This window comes from Carlito syrichta, unplaced genomic scaffold (assembly GCF_000164805.1).
Source record: "Carlito syrichta isolate Samal-C Ts95f unplaced genomic scaffold, Tarsius_syrichta-2.0.1 Scaffold309262, whole genome shotgun sequence".
Lineage (NCBI taxonomy): Eukaryota > Metazoa > Chordata > Mammalia > Primates > Tarsiidae > Carlito > Carlito syrichta.
In genome coordinates, this window is record NW_007253358.1 from 230,170 (window position 1) to 245,200 (window position 15,031).

The 15,031-nt window shown below is 43.5% G+C and overlaps 1 protein-coding gene across 2 annotated transcripts; it reads right to left on the bottom strand.

The window, feature by feature from the left end:
- Positions 1-5,480: 5,480 nt before the first annotated feature.
- LRIT2 (leucine rich repeat, Ig-like and transmembrane domains 2) lies at positions 5,481-9,605 on the bottom strand. 2 transcript variants are annotated; one of them, XM_021717073.1, is made up of 4 exons: positions 9,434-9,543; positions 8,368-9,149; positions 6,547-6,569; positions 5,668-6,453 (listed from the first exon to the last, which is right to left on the bottom strand). In XM_021717073.1, exons 1-4 carry the CDS (start codon positions 9,541-9,543, stop codon positions 5,668-5,670), a joined length of 1,701 nt encoding a protein of 566 aa, XP_021572748.1. The 2 variants fall into 2 exon arrangements, with proteins under 2 accessions (XP_008065208.1, XP_021572748.1); XM_008067017.1 differs by lacking the exon at positions 6,547-6,569 and having other exon boundaries at positions 5,481-6,428; positions 9,434-9,605.
- Positions 9,606-15,031: the final 5,426 nt, after the last annotated feature.

Consider the following 15,031-nt stretch of genomic DNA (forward strand, 5'->3'; position numbering starts at 1 on the left):
CTTCAGTGAGTGGACCCATTCTTTGACCCCCAGATCTGACTCTGAGGGAGTTAGCAAAATTTTGCCCAAATTTTCATGTGTTCACCTCTAACAGCAGCACATTTGCAGGCCTTATCTACCTGAATTGGGCTTTTCTCCCAGGCAGGACAAGCTCAGGCAGGGATGCTTGGAAAAGAATGGGGTCTAGAGCTAGAACTAATTACCCCCAACCCCAGTGCAGCCTAATCAAGGACAGGAATTGGAAGGTTTAGTGTGGGCATGGCAGCCTGGGAAGTAGTGTCGTCCCTCACTCTTGGACGGTGGTGATAAAGACCTCTGGGCAGGAAACTCAAGCCAGCAGATGGGCCCTGGGAGAGTGGTGGGCTCCTAGTAAGCCAGGAACTTGAACCAAGGCAAAGTCAATCTTGCAAACTGACCGTGGGTGGAGAAGCACCTGTCAGCCAGCCTGAGCTGTACCGAGAAAGAGGAGGAGGTGCAGCCAAACCTGAGGGACTAGCAAAGGTGATCAGCACATAAGGAGACCCCATCAGTGGGGTGATGCAGGCCAAGTCCCTGCATTAGAGAATGATGGGCTGAGAGGCTGCCTGCTCAGTCCCAGCAGGACAGATCCTGACTTGCAAGGTGGCACAATAGTAGATCTCCTGGTAAAGAGCTGAGAGGTAAGAACAGCACACTGGGAAGGCTTTCCCATTGCATTTTAGTCCCATGGCTAATTAGCAGATGTGACTCAAAGAACTCTGGAATCATTTTCCTCCACAGCTGAGCTTAGATCTTCTGATCATCTGTAATAACAAGGTGCTTTACAGCTTGACAGCTCTAGGTCTGAATTCTTGTTCTGTCACTTAAGTGTGACTTTGGGCAAGAGGCCAAGTCACTCTGGGCCTCACTTTCCTCATCAATACATGATGCAAAGAATGGATGCTACAAGGGTCATAAGAGCTAATATATGTAAAGCACCCAGCACTGGCTCCATATCTACTGATACGAGCTCAGTAGACACTTGCTATGACTGTGGCCCACATAGTAGAGCACCACATCCCGGAGGAGAGAATCCCTTCTACACATCCTCACCACCAGGATGTTTCCACCCATCAGTAGGCCCAGAAGCCTTTGCTTCATGCTAGGAAAACAGAGGAGAGTGGTCGGGGAAGGAAGTAGAGCGGGGCAGAGCAGATGCTGCCACATTTGTGACCTGTGCAGCCTGCAGCCTGCATTTGGTCATTGTCATGCCAAAGACATAAGAAATAATGAGATTTCCCTAAGAGAATCTGTAGGACTCTGTCCCAAAGTAGCTCTCCCTCAGAGTCCTGTTGGCAAAGTGTGGCCTGAGCTAGGGAGGAGTCACTGTGCCCTTCTCCCCTGAGGACTTCAGTGATTCTGTCTCCGAGGACTGGAGACCTTGAGAGACTCCAGGGCCAGAGCACCCAGAAGAGGTAGTGGCATCTGTTGGCAGGCAGTGATGCATCTCTGACAGTCTTCAAGGGCCTTGGCCATAGAACGATGGACAGGGAGAATGGAGAAGGTGGCGCATGAGGACTAAGGCAGGCAGATTGGCATGTGAACACATAGAGGATCCCTTAGGAGACACAGAAATAATGTGGGTAGGTCCCCTGAAGGGCCTGGTCTCCAGAATGAAGTGGTTGGTCATGACTTAAGATAACATCGTTAGATAATCAAGTGAAGTAGCAACAGGATGATGTTGGAGACATCTGTGTGACACTATGAAATCATGCATGTGTATCACTTTGGCTGAATGAGGTTCAATCATTTATTCATTACTCAGTAGTTTACTTAGTCTTTCCTATGATGACACATGTTAGGAGTATATCATCTGTGCCAGACCCTCTTCTATGTATTAGGTTTGCAGGCTCTAACAAGACAGAGGCTGGGTGCAGTGGTTCATGCTTGTAACCCCAGAGCTTTGGGAGGCTAATGTGGGAGAATCACTTAAGACCAAGACCAGCCTGAGAAACTTAGAAAAACCCCAACTCTACAAAAATAAAAAATAGGTTGGGCATGGTGGTCTGTGCCTTTAGTCCCAACTACCTGAGAAGCTGAAGCAGGAGGATTCCTTGAGGCCCCAGAGTTTGAGGCTGCAGTGAGCTGTGATCACACCACTACATTCCAGCCTGGATGACAGAGCAAGACCCTGTCTCAGAAGAAGGAGGAAGAAGAAGAGAAGGAGGAGAAAAAAAGACGAGGAGAAGAAGGAGAACAAAATTCCTCATTTGCTCATAGCAGAGGCCTGGGACTTGGACTAGGATGGTTTCATTCTAAAAGGAAGTAGCCCTGCTTACAAATGTCTCTTCAATCAAAGGCATTTGCCTTAAAACTGCATGCCCTAAACTCTAAATAGGTCAGCTTCCCAAAAGCATAACAACTGAATCTAAAACTGTAGCGTCTTTTCAACATGAACTAAACAGGACATGTAAAGGATATTAGCATAGACATCATGCCATTACATTTATATTTTAAAATATGCATATATATGTAGCCCTAATAAGATCTGATATTCCAAATAGCCCCATCTATATGTTGAGTCACATTTAAAGAAAGCACAAGCTGACATAGACACCTTAAGTGATGATAGCATTTCTTATCATGACACTTACTAAGGGTTTACTATGTGTCAGGCATTGTTTTGAGCATTTTACATGGAAAAAAAAAACCCTCGCATAATCATCAGAACAACCCTATGGGATATAGGAGCTATTATTATCACTGTTTTACAGGTGAGAAAACCAAAGCACAGATAAAGAGAGTAACTTACCTGATGTCACAAAACCAGTAAGAAGTAAAGACACAATTTAAGCCCAAGAAACTAGGCTCTATCTATTCTATTATCTTTACTGTCAAATTGTCTACACATTCATCTGGGTAATGTGAATCTTTAGGATTTTTTTAAAGGGACGGCCCAATGGTCTTAAAAAGTATCAGATTCCCAGAAATCCTCTTTTGGCCGTATTCCTTCTCCCTAAATTTCCACATTTACAGAAGCACCTGAACACTGCCCAGCCCACCAATATGCTCCTGACTCTCTGTGCTGCTTGTTCCTCTTCCATACCCCTTCCCTTCTCCTGACCCCTCTGTCCCCTGTGCACCACCAAGTTTTTTGTTTTGTTTTGTTTTTTTGCTGGAAGTGACATTCAGAACATGTACTCCCACTTTCATGGTAGCCCCAGGCCATATCATGATGGCTGAACCCTCAAGATCTGTAGACTGCCCTTGAGCCTATGGAAGGAAGTGCCACAGGCCAAGAAGCACAAATTCTTGTCTTGCTCCAACCACCTTCCTTCAAAAATTTATCGTAGGAAATTATACACAAATTCTTTACTACATTGCACATGTGTATGTTGTCGTACATATGTGCATATCTAAATATATATATCCATATAATTTAAAATATATGTTTTTAGGAGTGATGAGAACATTGTGGTTATGTTTTTTAAAACTTCTTTATCTGTTAGAGCTAAAACTAAAATATTTACAGATAAATTAGAATGAAGCTTTCTATTAGCTTCAACATACTCCTGTTTAAAAAAAAAAAAAAAAAAAAGTGAGGGCAAGGACTAGATGAAATGAGACTGGAAAATGTTAAAGTTGACTGAAGGGGATAAATGAGATTCTCTCTAATTTTGGTGTGACTAAAATTGAAAGTGAGGCTTACTTGCTCTGGCTGCAGGGTTGTTAATGAATTGAAGAAAAGCAGAGAAAATAAGGATAGGATCTGAGACAGTAGAACTGAAACTAAAGAAGATGTGATAGATATAAGAAATGTTAAAGAAGCAATACAATTATCATACTACTTTTAATTTACTTCTAATATTAATAAAATATCTAACTCTATTAGGTGCCTACTTTGTACTAAATCCTACAAAGAAAACCATGTATATGATCCTGTCATTTATGCTAATGGCTAAGAAAATGGTGTTTTTATAGGACTAGGGGGGAAAAAAAGGAAACTGTATATGCATGTTCATCTTAGTAATAATGTAAATATCAACTAACAAAGTATGAGGGGAAAATTTTAAAGAAATATACAAATAAATAGTTTAAAAAAAATTTTTTTAAGTGAGGCCTTTTTATAATGCCCAGAGGAAAACAAATGAGTAGAACCTGGAGAAGTGAGGGGACAATTGGTCTGAATAGGAACGCTGACTTCACTTGTTAAAGATGTAATGTAACCTACATTGATTATCAACACGATCTAGGTCTTGGAAGTATGCAGTGACCGTAGCAAGGAAGGTTAGTCTCTGCCCCCAAAGATCTCACAGTGAATGGACACACTTGCATGCTATTCTTCTCTCCAGAGACGTAAAGTCAAGGCAGGCTCCGTGAGGACATGATATAGGTACTTGAATAGTCTAGAAGGATGAGTAGGAATTGGTAAGGAAGGAGGAGAAAATCTGTGTGGAAATGTCACAACAAGACCAGCTGATACTTATACTTGCCAGGGGATTTTTCTGTGACCAGTGGAAGAAACTACAGGGACACAGATGTGGACCTAAATGGTGGAAAAGTTCTCTCTCAGCAAGGCTGCCGGAGGCACAATGAGCTGATTCTGAGGTTCTTGGGGCCTCTCCACCCCACAGGAGCCCAGGAAACAGGACGAACACATCTCATGAATTCCATAGGAGGGCCTGAGACATGGATTACGGAAGGGATGGGTATTATCTCTTTTATTCATATAACAAACATTGGTCATTTTCAGCACTAAGGCATTAGGGTCACAGGGCTGGGGAAAAAAATCCCAAACTCACAATCTTATGGGACTAGGTGAGGATCAGGACTGGGTAAACTACTCTTGGAAAAAAAAGTATAAAATAAATCTATGATAGATATATATAGACAGATGATAGACAGATAGACAATAGATAGGTAGAATCATATGATTCTATATAAATTCTTTCCCTTCTGGGTATGGCCCTCAGGACGCTGCTCTCTGTCAGTCACTGGAACCTGAGCCTTGGGCTGCAGCCAATATCCTGCTCCTTAGTACTGACAGCACCAGTCTGCTCAGCTGCACCCAAGGCTTCTCACAGGGCAGAGTCATCCACCAGGCTCTCATTGCCCCAAAGGGCAGTTCTTAGGAATATCACACTTATGTAGTTACATTAGGAATTTCCATGAAAAAAGAGAGTCACTCTTTCTGAATAATGGGAGACACAAGAATACTGCAAAGCAGACATGTGAGGAAACAAAGGGATTTGAGTGGTGCCTCCACCACCGCCTGCCAGATGGGAGATGTTGGGCACATCACTGAAATGGCCAACATGTAGTTTCTTCACCTATAAACAGGGGTAGAAGTCTACCTTCCATTACAGGATAACACATGTGAAATGTTATGTGTAAATGTCACATGTAAACATGTAAATGTTATAGGGCTATGTATATGCAAAGGGTAACATTTATTAATTTCCAATAACCATGTATGACAAAATGATTAATTTGATAGGACAAATCTCCATTCGCTTTAACTCCATGAAGATAAGGACTATGTCTCCCTTTTCACTATTGAACCCCCTGTGTCAAGTTTAGTGCCTGGAATACAGTAGGTGCTCAATAAATCTATTGTTGAATAAATGGATGGAGCCAAGTGAGTGGCCAAGGAGGGTGGGTTTCAGGGGCTAGGGGTCAACACCATTTCTATCCTATGTCGGGGGTTATTCAGCTGCCATCTTCCTCTCCTTCTTTCTCCTCATCCTCCTCAGTGCCTGTGTGCCCCTCACTATCCTCATAGGCAGCTGGATCATCTCTAAAGGAACCATCCCTGCACTGCGGGGCTGCACGGGGGAACCTGGGGCCTTTCCTGCAGTGAGGACAGCAGCACAGTCCCCAGTCACTGCAGCTGCAGGCACCCTGGGCTGCCCAGGCGTAGACGCCCACAGGCACGGCAAGCAGCACGGCACACAGGACCACTGTGATGTGCAGAAGGCGCTCGCGTGCCTCCAGCCCACCGCGATCTTTTCCTGTCACAAAGACCACACACTGGCCCTGGCGTGGAGGCTGGCCTCCCAGGCTGAGGCAGGCCTCATATTTCGTGCCAGGAAGGAGGTCTTCAACTGCGTAGGTGTTTATTCCGGGGCCAATGTGGACCACCTCCTTTCTGAGGGCTTCATCCGAAGCAACATAGAGGGTAAACCACTCCTCCTCTGGGGTATCAGCCACTGCAAGCCACTCCAGCAAGATCCCATGCACCGTCTGCTTCACAACTCGAAGGTCAACGTAGGCATTGCCCTCCCAGGGAATGGAAAGAGTATGAGGTGCAGACAGGGCCTGGGCAGGCTGAACATGGAGGGAGATAACAAGGGTGCTCCTGCCGATGGAGTTGGAGGCCACGCAGGTGTAATTACCGCTGTCTACCAGGTGGGCGGTTGGTATGGCCAGCTCTGACAGAGCAACGTCTTCTGCGGTAGAAGAGGACGACACTGGGTGGAGAGAAGAGCAAAACAGCTGCACATCATTTCTCTGATAGACAGCTGGAAAGTGTCCAGCAATGCCAGTTTTTTGTTAAAAGGTGGTGGTAACCACTTATTAAGCTTGTACCTGGGTGTTGCCTCCCAGCAACCCTGTAAGGTAAGCAACTGATTTTTATACATAGGTTGTTGAGCACTGAAGCAATCAATCAACTTGCCCATAGTAAAAGTTGTTCAGAAGCAACGATTAATCTGGAACATGGTTCTTCTATCTGTGAAGACCACACTCTTTCAACTTCTCTAGCTGCTCCTATTAAACCACCTCGGCCTTGTTGAACCATGAATTTCAGGAGATGTCTCAAGACCATGATTGTGCAATATTTTGAGCTTCAAGAAGTGCCTCCTTACTTTCCAGATGTGCAATGTCTCAGAGTCAAATACCTGGGTTCCTATCCCTTACTAAGTATGTGGTCCTGGGTAAGCTGCTTAAATTCTCTTGGCATCAATTTCCTAATCAACAAAATATGGTGATAATACCATTCACCCCATAAGTTTGATAGCAAGTGTTCAGTATGTCCTAGCTTTTATTTTTACTGGTAGAATGCATATAACACAATGCCAAAGACTGATCATAAAGCATCACAAAAGACAACATCTGACTGCATTTCTCCGTTTTCAAAGAGGCTACAATAATAAATCCTATCTCTCTCCTTAATTGATATTGAACCTCAAGCCAATAAGATATGACTTAGATGATGTAAAAAGGTGAAAACTTCAGTTAATTGGTTGTTTTTAAAAATGATTCAGAGGTTTGTTATCATATATAACAAAAGTCTGAGCAACTGACTGCATTTCCCAAGTTTTACCTAGATACTTTTAGTTATCTTCTAGACAGAGCACAACGGAAGATATAGGAATCTACAAAGGATTTCTTCAGCTTCATGATGCCTCTGAGAGGTCATCCCTGGCTTTGTGATATGCCCAGCGCTACAGGGTGGCATTAAAAGTGATCCAAAAGTTAGGTGCAGTGGCTTAAGCCTGTAATCCCGCACTTTGGGAGGTGTAAGTGAGAGAATTGCCTGAGCTCAGGGGCTCAAGACCAGCCTGAGCAACATGGTGAGATCTTGTCTCTACAATAAATCAAAACATTAGCCAGGTGTCATGGCACATGCCTGTGGTTCCAGCTACTTGGAAGGCTGAGATGGAAGGATCACCTGAGCCCAGCAGGTCGAGGATTTGGTGGCCGTGAGCATGCCACTGCACTCTAGCCTGGGTGACAGAATGAGACTCCGACTCAAAAAAAAAAAATGATCCCAACTGAGACATGAAAACAGAACACAGAGCTCCAGTAAAGGAGAAGCATGTTTGAATCTCAGTCCCGGGGTCCACAGAGGTCACTTCCTCTTTCTGGGCTCCAGTAATACAATTTCAAGCCATTAAGGTCTGATCAATCTTATTTCGAGCAAGCATCCCAGAAAATTCTGTTCAGGCAAGTTTAGAAAATAAGCAATACATTAACTCTAGAACCAATTCTAGTCAGAAATTCTAGAATTCTAAAATACATAGTATAGTGTTTTTCATCTAGAAGACTCTCAAAGGAAATATTTGTTCATACACAATCTTATAACATTTATACAAGATATTATATAAGCCCCAATATGTGTATTTGCAAATACATATTACACACACACACACACACACACACACACACACACACACACACACATATATATCCTAGGGAGAGCTGTGTGCAAACATTTAAAATAATGCTGGTAGTGAAACACTATCTTGGAAACTTTTCTGTTGTGGTGAGCATAATGCAGGCCTATCCCAGTCTTACCTGCACCCATCCTTCGTGATTGACCCAGTTTAGAACTTCTCTAATGAGGATGAGATCACTACAAACCTCTCCATTCTTCCCAAATACACTGTGAAGGTGCATGTAGCTTACCATCAAATTCTCTCCACGTGCTCAGGGGATAAGTCCATGCAATGGTTGGTGAGGGACTAGCCTGTGCCAAGCATTGCAGGGTCACATTCTGTCCTACCCGGATGGTAACATTAGCACTGGGGGTTGAGATCCGTGGCTTCATGCAAGCCCTGAGCTCAGTTTCATGAAAAAGTTGCCCTGCCTTGGAGAGAGGACCCTGGCATATCAGGTAGGAATTCACCAGGATGACTGAGAGGGTAATGGACTTGACAAACTGGACAAGTCCCTTTAGGCGACAGTCACATACCCAAGGATTGTTGTGCAGTGCCACCACCAGGCTGGAAAGAATCTCGGACCTACAGCCAAGCTGTCGGCGTTTCTGATAGGCCGGCCAGTTCAAGAAGACATTCTTGGATACAACTGTAAGCCTATTGGAGGAGAGGTCAAGGTAGGTCAGGTTGACCAAGAATTGAAGAGCCAGCTCAGGAAGTGCGTCAATCTTGTTGTGTTTGAGATCCAAGACCCGCAGGAGAGGGGTGGCACGGAATGCAGTCCACGGTACGGAACGAAGTTTATTTCCCTCCAGTCTCAGCTCTCTCAGTTCTGGCAGATGCTCCAGGACTCCCAGGTGGACCACAGTGATATTGTTAAAATTGAGCCAAAGGTATTCCAAGGTACTCATGTTGATGAAAGACCCTCGGGGCAGTTCAAATAAGGGTGACTTTTCTATTCTCACTTGCTTGAACTCTTCAGGAAGATTCCCTGGGATCTTTTTCAAAGAGATTGACATGCACTGCAGAGTCCTGTACAAGAAACCAGAAATCTTAAGATGAATATCAGGGACCATAAAATGGGATTAAGGTGATCCTGGCATTAGACTTGTGAATTAGAAGGGAAAAAAAATATGAGTTTCTTGAAATAAAAGGGTTAGGTCTATTTTGGTAAGAATACACAGTTCAGCAAAGTCCAGCACCAACTAGAATAAGTCTCAGAGATTTAGCTGATTCTAGGCCTGCTTCCACTCCACATCATCCCCAAAGAAAGCCCATCCCCTATAACCCTCTGACATCTGGTCAGCACAGCGCACCTGCCAAAACTCTCCTCTGAGCAGGTACATCCAGGCAGACAGAAAGACTGACTTGTATGCGTATCCAGAAAGATCAGAACTATCAGGAAATGGTGAAAAACTGAAGCCATATTCCTCTGTAAACAATACCTTGTGAGTTTTGAATAAGTATAGTCCCAGCTTCCGAGTGGCAAATCCTATTAATGGTAATCCACGGTGATGTAGGTCAGCACAGCAGCGGCAAAGCCCCTGGGAGCTCTGAGGTCTGTTACAGCCCAGATCACAGGCTCAGTCAGAACATATGAAGAAGGAGTGATGTCTCTTAACTAAAGTCAGAACATCCATCATTTGTCTGGGGTTTTTTAATCTGGAAAGCAAACTCTAAGTCAGATGTCCAATTCCACCCCGGTTCTACTTTTCCTCAATCTCTTGTAAGGAAGTCTGAGAAAAACGCAGGTAATGCCATTCTGAGCACCACTGTTCTGGAGATTTGGTCAGAAATCCATCTCATACTTCATCATTCACAATTGGTTCCTGAAACCTAGAATTTCCAGCCATTTTGTCAGTGAAAGCAGATAGGGAATGACAAAGTAATTCTGTGTTCATTCCTATCATTTTTCCTCTCCCTAACCCCTTGGGTGGTATAGTAATGCTTCTAGTGCATTGTGACAGCTGCATCTGAAGCTTGGATAATCAGTTTCAGACACAAGGGGTATTTTCTGATTAAACCAAGGCTTCTTTTTTTTTCTTGTACCTTACAACTTTTCCTGAATGCCGTGCATTTTACATCATCAAAATGAAAGACCTACATTTTTAAAAAGGTGTGTGTGTGTGTGTGTGTGTGTGTGTGTGTGTGTGTGTGTGTGTGTGTGTGATCTTAGATACTCGCTCTTTCACTCTTCATTCATTCCATAAATATTTATCAGTCATCTGCTTTAAGCTACACTCTTGCTAAATGAAAGGACTGGGGTGTGGAACAAAATGTTGAAGACCCTGTCCTGTGGAGTCTTCTCTCTTGCTTGTACTTCTGAGTCTTGAGATCTTTGAAATGTCATTTAATCTCTGGGAGTGTCCTCTGCAAAGTAATACTATTAATAAATACCTCACAGTATTTCTAGGAATTTACTTTTTTATTTTAATTTATTTTTTAGAAACACTGTCTCATTATGTTGCTCAGACTCCTGGGCTCAAGCGATTCTCCTCCCTCAGCTTCCAGAGTAGCTGGGGTTACAGGCACAAGCCACTGCACCTAGCCACATTTTTTAAATTTTTTGAAATTATGTTAAAAACATCACCTACCAAAACAGTAACTCACCTCCCACCAACAGAATCTCCCAAACCAGAAAAGCCTACAACCCTATTAAATGGGGAACTTCCAGTTGAATATTGAAATTCCATGTGTTCCTGTAAGGCTCATGATATACATTGTACCCTACAAAAGGCCTCAGCAAAGAAAATCCGCTTAGAAGCTAACCAGTGAGGGGGGAAATGGGTCACCAACTAAGCTGATTACACTCCAGGTTTTCCACCCAAGCTAGATATATTTGCTGGAGTTTCCAGACAGTCTAACTCTAAAATCTGGCTATATCTCTGGAGTTCCTCTCAAGATAAAAACCCAAAACAAGGCAAGTGCTACGGGCACAAAGTTTGTGGCAGGCATGGAGATGCGCTGCCTAGGCTCTCCTTCAAGGGATAAGTGGATGCTCAGCTGCAAGGAGTGCTTGTATGAGGTCACGCCCTTCTCAAGACAGTCTGTATTCAGTGACTGAGGGTGGTGAGGGCCTGTGCCATTTGGCCTGATGAGGAACAATTCTGATGAGAAATTCTATCAACAGGTTTGCCAAGATTTTGTCAGGCTTGTTTCACAGAAATATGTGATTAATTTCATGGATATCCCAAATCACTAGTGGATTCTTTTCACTTCCCTTACCCCAAAACATAAAGGCCTAGAGAGTCTTCCATTCCCCACAGTGTCCTCTCTGTCCATCTCATGCCAGCCTTTTCCAATGAATCTAGCTCCATCCAACTTCCCAGAAGGTTATTGAAAGCTTGTGAATAAAAACTAAAAAAATTTTAAAAAGAAAGCTTGTGAATAGCACTCCCTGGCTACTGTCTTAGAAATAATCTAAGTCACTTGTCCACATCCTTCTCTTCTCCTGACTCTTCATCCTCTGGTGTCCTTATTTGGCATATGGGTATAGGGAGCTGCTCTGCTGGGAATTAAGGCAGGTGGCTAGGACAATTAGAGTTATCTTGGATCATGTTCTTTATCTGAAATAATCTGTGGTCATGTGTAGTCCCCAAATTCAAGAGACCCTAACACCAAAGATAAGGAAGTAGGAGAATATTACAACCCCGTCTCCCCTCCTGCAGGATGCTTTTCGGAACTTGGCTCTTAAGAGTTCCCAGTAGAGACAGAGTCATGGGGGAGAACTTACTCCGTGCTTATGAAATAGTTAGCTACAAATGACTGCAGGGAGGCAGCTCCCTGGCTTGTCTTAATAGAATCTTAATAAAAGAGTGAGCGTGTCCTATCTATTCAATTGGAAAATGCCACTTGCCTCTGCAACATTAGTGGAAACCTGGAATAGCTCAGACAGAGAACTGGGCAGATTATCAGGAAGCAGACATACTCTCCTTCCTTTCTCTTAAGTTAGGACTTTTACCCACCCACTCCCTCTGCTGCCAGCCATATCTGAGATGCCTCCTCAGCAACCCATGCTCTGTGATAGACACACAGAAGATGACGTTTCCAAGCCTTCTTGAAATAAATGAGCCATGAGACTTACATTCTAGCTAGTGAAATGATGTTCAAAAAGCCCTGACGTAATTCCCCAGTTTCTCTTTTTCCTTCTGGCAACCGCTGACATTCCAGATGGTAGAGCCTTTACCAGCCTACATCCTTGAGTAAATAAGTGAAGCAGAGTCCTCCCTCCACCCACATTTCCCATTCTTAAGTACACTCTGTGGAATGTATTTTTATGTGTCCCTCTGTGGGAACAGTTACCACAGCATAAGCCTTACCTATCCTGACTACATTGTCCTGGCAACTAAATAAAATAGGTTCAAGTACTTGTAAGTTGATTTGTGTCTTTGCTAGGTTGTTATAGTTAAAGCAAAAATTTCTGGCTCTAGTCTCCTATACAAACTGCTCACTGAGTGATTGATAGTCTAAGTTTGATGGCCCACATTAACCTTCCAGAACATAATTTCCGTTATTTGTCTTTGAACCCTGCAACTTGTTTTTTTTTTTTTTTTTTTTTCAGTTGGAGTCTCACTCTGTCACCCAGACTGGAGTGCAGTGGCCACTCCCGGCCACCGCAGCCTCGACCTGCTGGGCTCCGGCGATCCTTCCACCTCAGCCTTCCGAGTAGCTGGAACTACAGGCGCGCACTACCACACCTGGCTAATTTTTTTGATTTATTGTAGAGATGAGGTCTTGCCAAGTTGCCCAGGCGGGTCTCGAACCCTCAGGCTCAGGCAATCCACTCACCTCAACCTCCCAAAGCATGGGATTACAGGCTGAGCCACCGAGCCCGGCTTGAACCCTGCAACTTAAATAAGCAAGTGTCCTTGGACATTTCCTCTACCTATTCAGGAGGAATATAACCATGCTGAAGTCAGAAAAAGACATCATGGAAATGCCATAATTCCAACCATCCTCCAAACTAGCCTTCCAAGGCCAGCACGCTGAGGAGTCACCGTGGTCCAAGCTGGTCTTTGGCATTGGAAGGCCAGAAATTATTTTGCCGGAACACTCAGAGGGCATTCATCTTCAGGGACGCACTCATACTAACCAGACTCATATACTAAAAGACTAATTATAAACCAAACACCATTTTATTTTTTTACAATGGGAATTTGTTTTTTTCCAGTGACTTAAGTATTCATAAGCACAATCCAGGATGATTCTTCCCTAAAAGAGCAAACCAGGGAAGACAGAACACACAAAGGAAGTCTGACAGACAGGTATTGGGAGGCTGACCATTTTGAAGGTCTTCCATTCAGATAAGTCTTAATGAATCATTGGCAAGTTTAAATTCTCTCTCTCTCGCTCGCTCGCTCTCGCTCTCACTCTCACTCTCTCTCTCTGTCAACATCAGATAAATACTAACAATCCTTGCTTTCAAGTTCCTGATTCTTCTTCACATAGGTTTAATAAAGCTGACTGAATGTTAGCTGCCTTTAGGCCAATAATTGTTCAGTCTTGACTGGCTCAGACAATTATTTAAAGACAATATCTTGATTGCTTCAGCAGATGGCTGCTTTCATCTAGTACATTTATATTTGTTCTAATTTGAAAGTGTCTGTTACTCTTATATATCTAACAATCAAAATTGAGTATTGGGTCTCCCAGGACACAGCAGAAATACTTTTACAGTCTTACAGAAAGAGGTTGGCCTGTGGCCATACAGCCTGTCCCCTGTTTTTGTAAATAATATCTTACTGGAGCACATCTCTATCATTAACTTACATATTGTCTATGGCAGCTTTTGCATCCCATCAGCAGAGTTCAGTAGTAGTGACATAGCCTAAAATAGTTACTATCTATCTGGTTCTCTTTACAGAAAATATTTGCTGATCCTTGATGTAGACAGTGTCTTTGTCATCTTCCAACCAAACAATTTATCTTACCAATGGCCCACAAGTTACAGTCAGGCGTACCCATCAGGTGACAGCAGAACATGTCCAGGTATGGAAACTCCATGCTCACATGTGCAGGTGCCCTTATGGTTCTGATCCAGGTTTCAGTGACTCAAAAAAATCCATTTCCATAGTGAACCTGCTATGGCCCACATTGCAGGGATTGACACTGAATAAAGACCCTCAGCTTGACCAGAAAGTTGTCTAAGAACAGGATTCCAAAAGAGAAAACCATCACTTCCCTGTATAAATCATTCATCACTTTGGCCCTCAGTTTCCTCATCTGTAAAATCAAATAGACCAGCCTACATAGTGGGTTGTCGTGACTATCAAATGTGAGAAACTGGGAGAAACATTCAGTGAGGTCTTTTGCAAATATGAGGGAGAGTACAGTAACTTTAGAAATCACTGCATCACACAGGTTTATATCTAGTAAATAACATGATATGGAGTCTCTTGTATGATACTAGCAAAATAATTTCCCAGGATCACTTGCTGCCTCCAAATTTTCTCAGCTGTTTCCCAAAGGACTTGGCACAGGCACTCTGGATATTCCTCTCCCCAGCGCTCAGTCCTATAAATGAGGAGTCTTTTGCTGGGAACATTCACTCTCTCCAGTGCACAGAGACAATATCTCAGTGGTTTCCCAACTTTAAGAAAAACTGGACAGGAATCCTCCTTTGAAGTAGCTTGCTGAGTGACCAGAAAATCTCTGAGACATGCTCGGGAACCCAGGGAAGTTTCAGTAAGAATCACAAAGGCTGCTGTGGGGCAGAGGTGAGTTGTGAGTCACACAGCATTAGGTGTGACAGGGTCTCTCAGATCCCTTCAGTCTGATATTCTGAGAGCAAACACGCAGTGATCTCTTGGGCATCTTCCAAAACTCTAGTATTTGTTGAAAACTCAAACTGTTGTCTCTAGGCAGAAGAGCACCCAGAAAATAAATGTTGGAATTCTGTGAGAGCACAGTAGGTA

Bases quoted from the DNA above. Each gene is read 5' to 3' on its own strand.
- LRIT2 (XM_021717073.1), bottom strand. From the start codon at position 9,543: ATGGCTTCAGTTTTTCACCATTTCCTGATAGTTCTGATCTTTCTGGAT. The intron at 9,150-9,433 runs GTGCGCTGTGCT...TTTCTTGTACAG, and splicing joins TCAGAGGAGAGTTTTGGCAG to GACTCTGCAGTGCATGTCAA. The intron at 6,454-6,546 runs GTACAAGCTTAA...AATGATGTGCAG, and splicing joins TGCTGGGAGGCAACACCCAG to CTGTTTTGCTCTTCTCTCCA.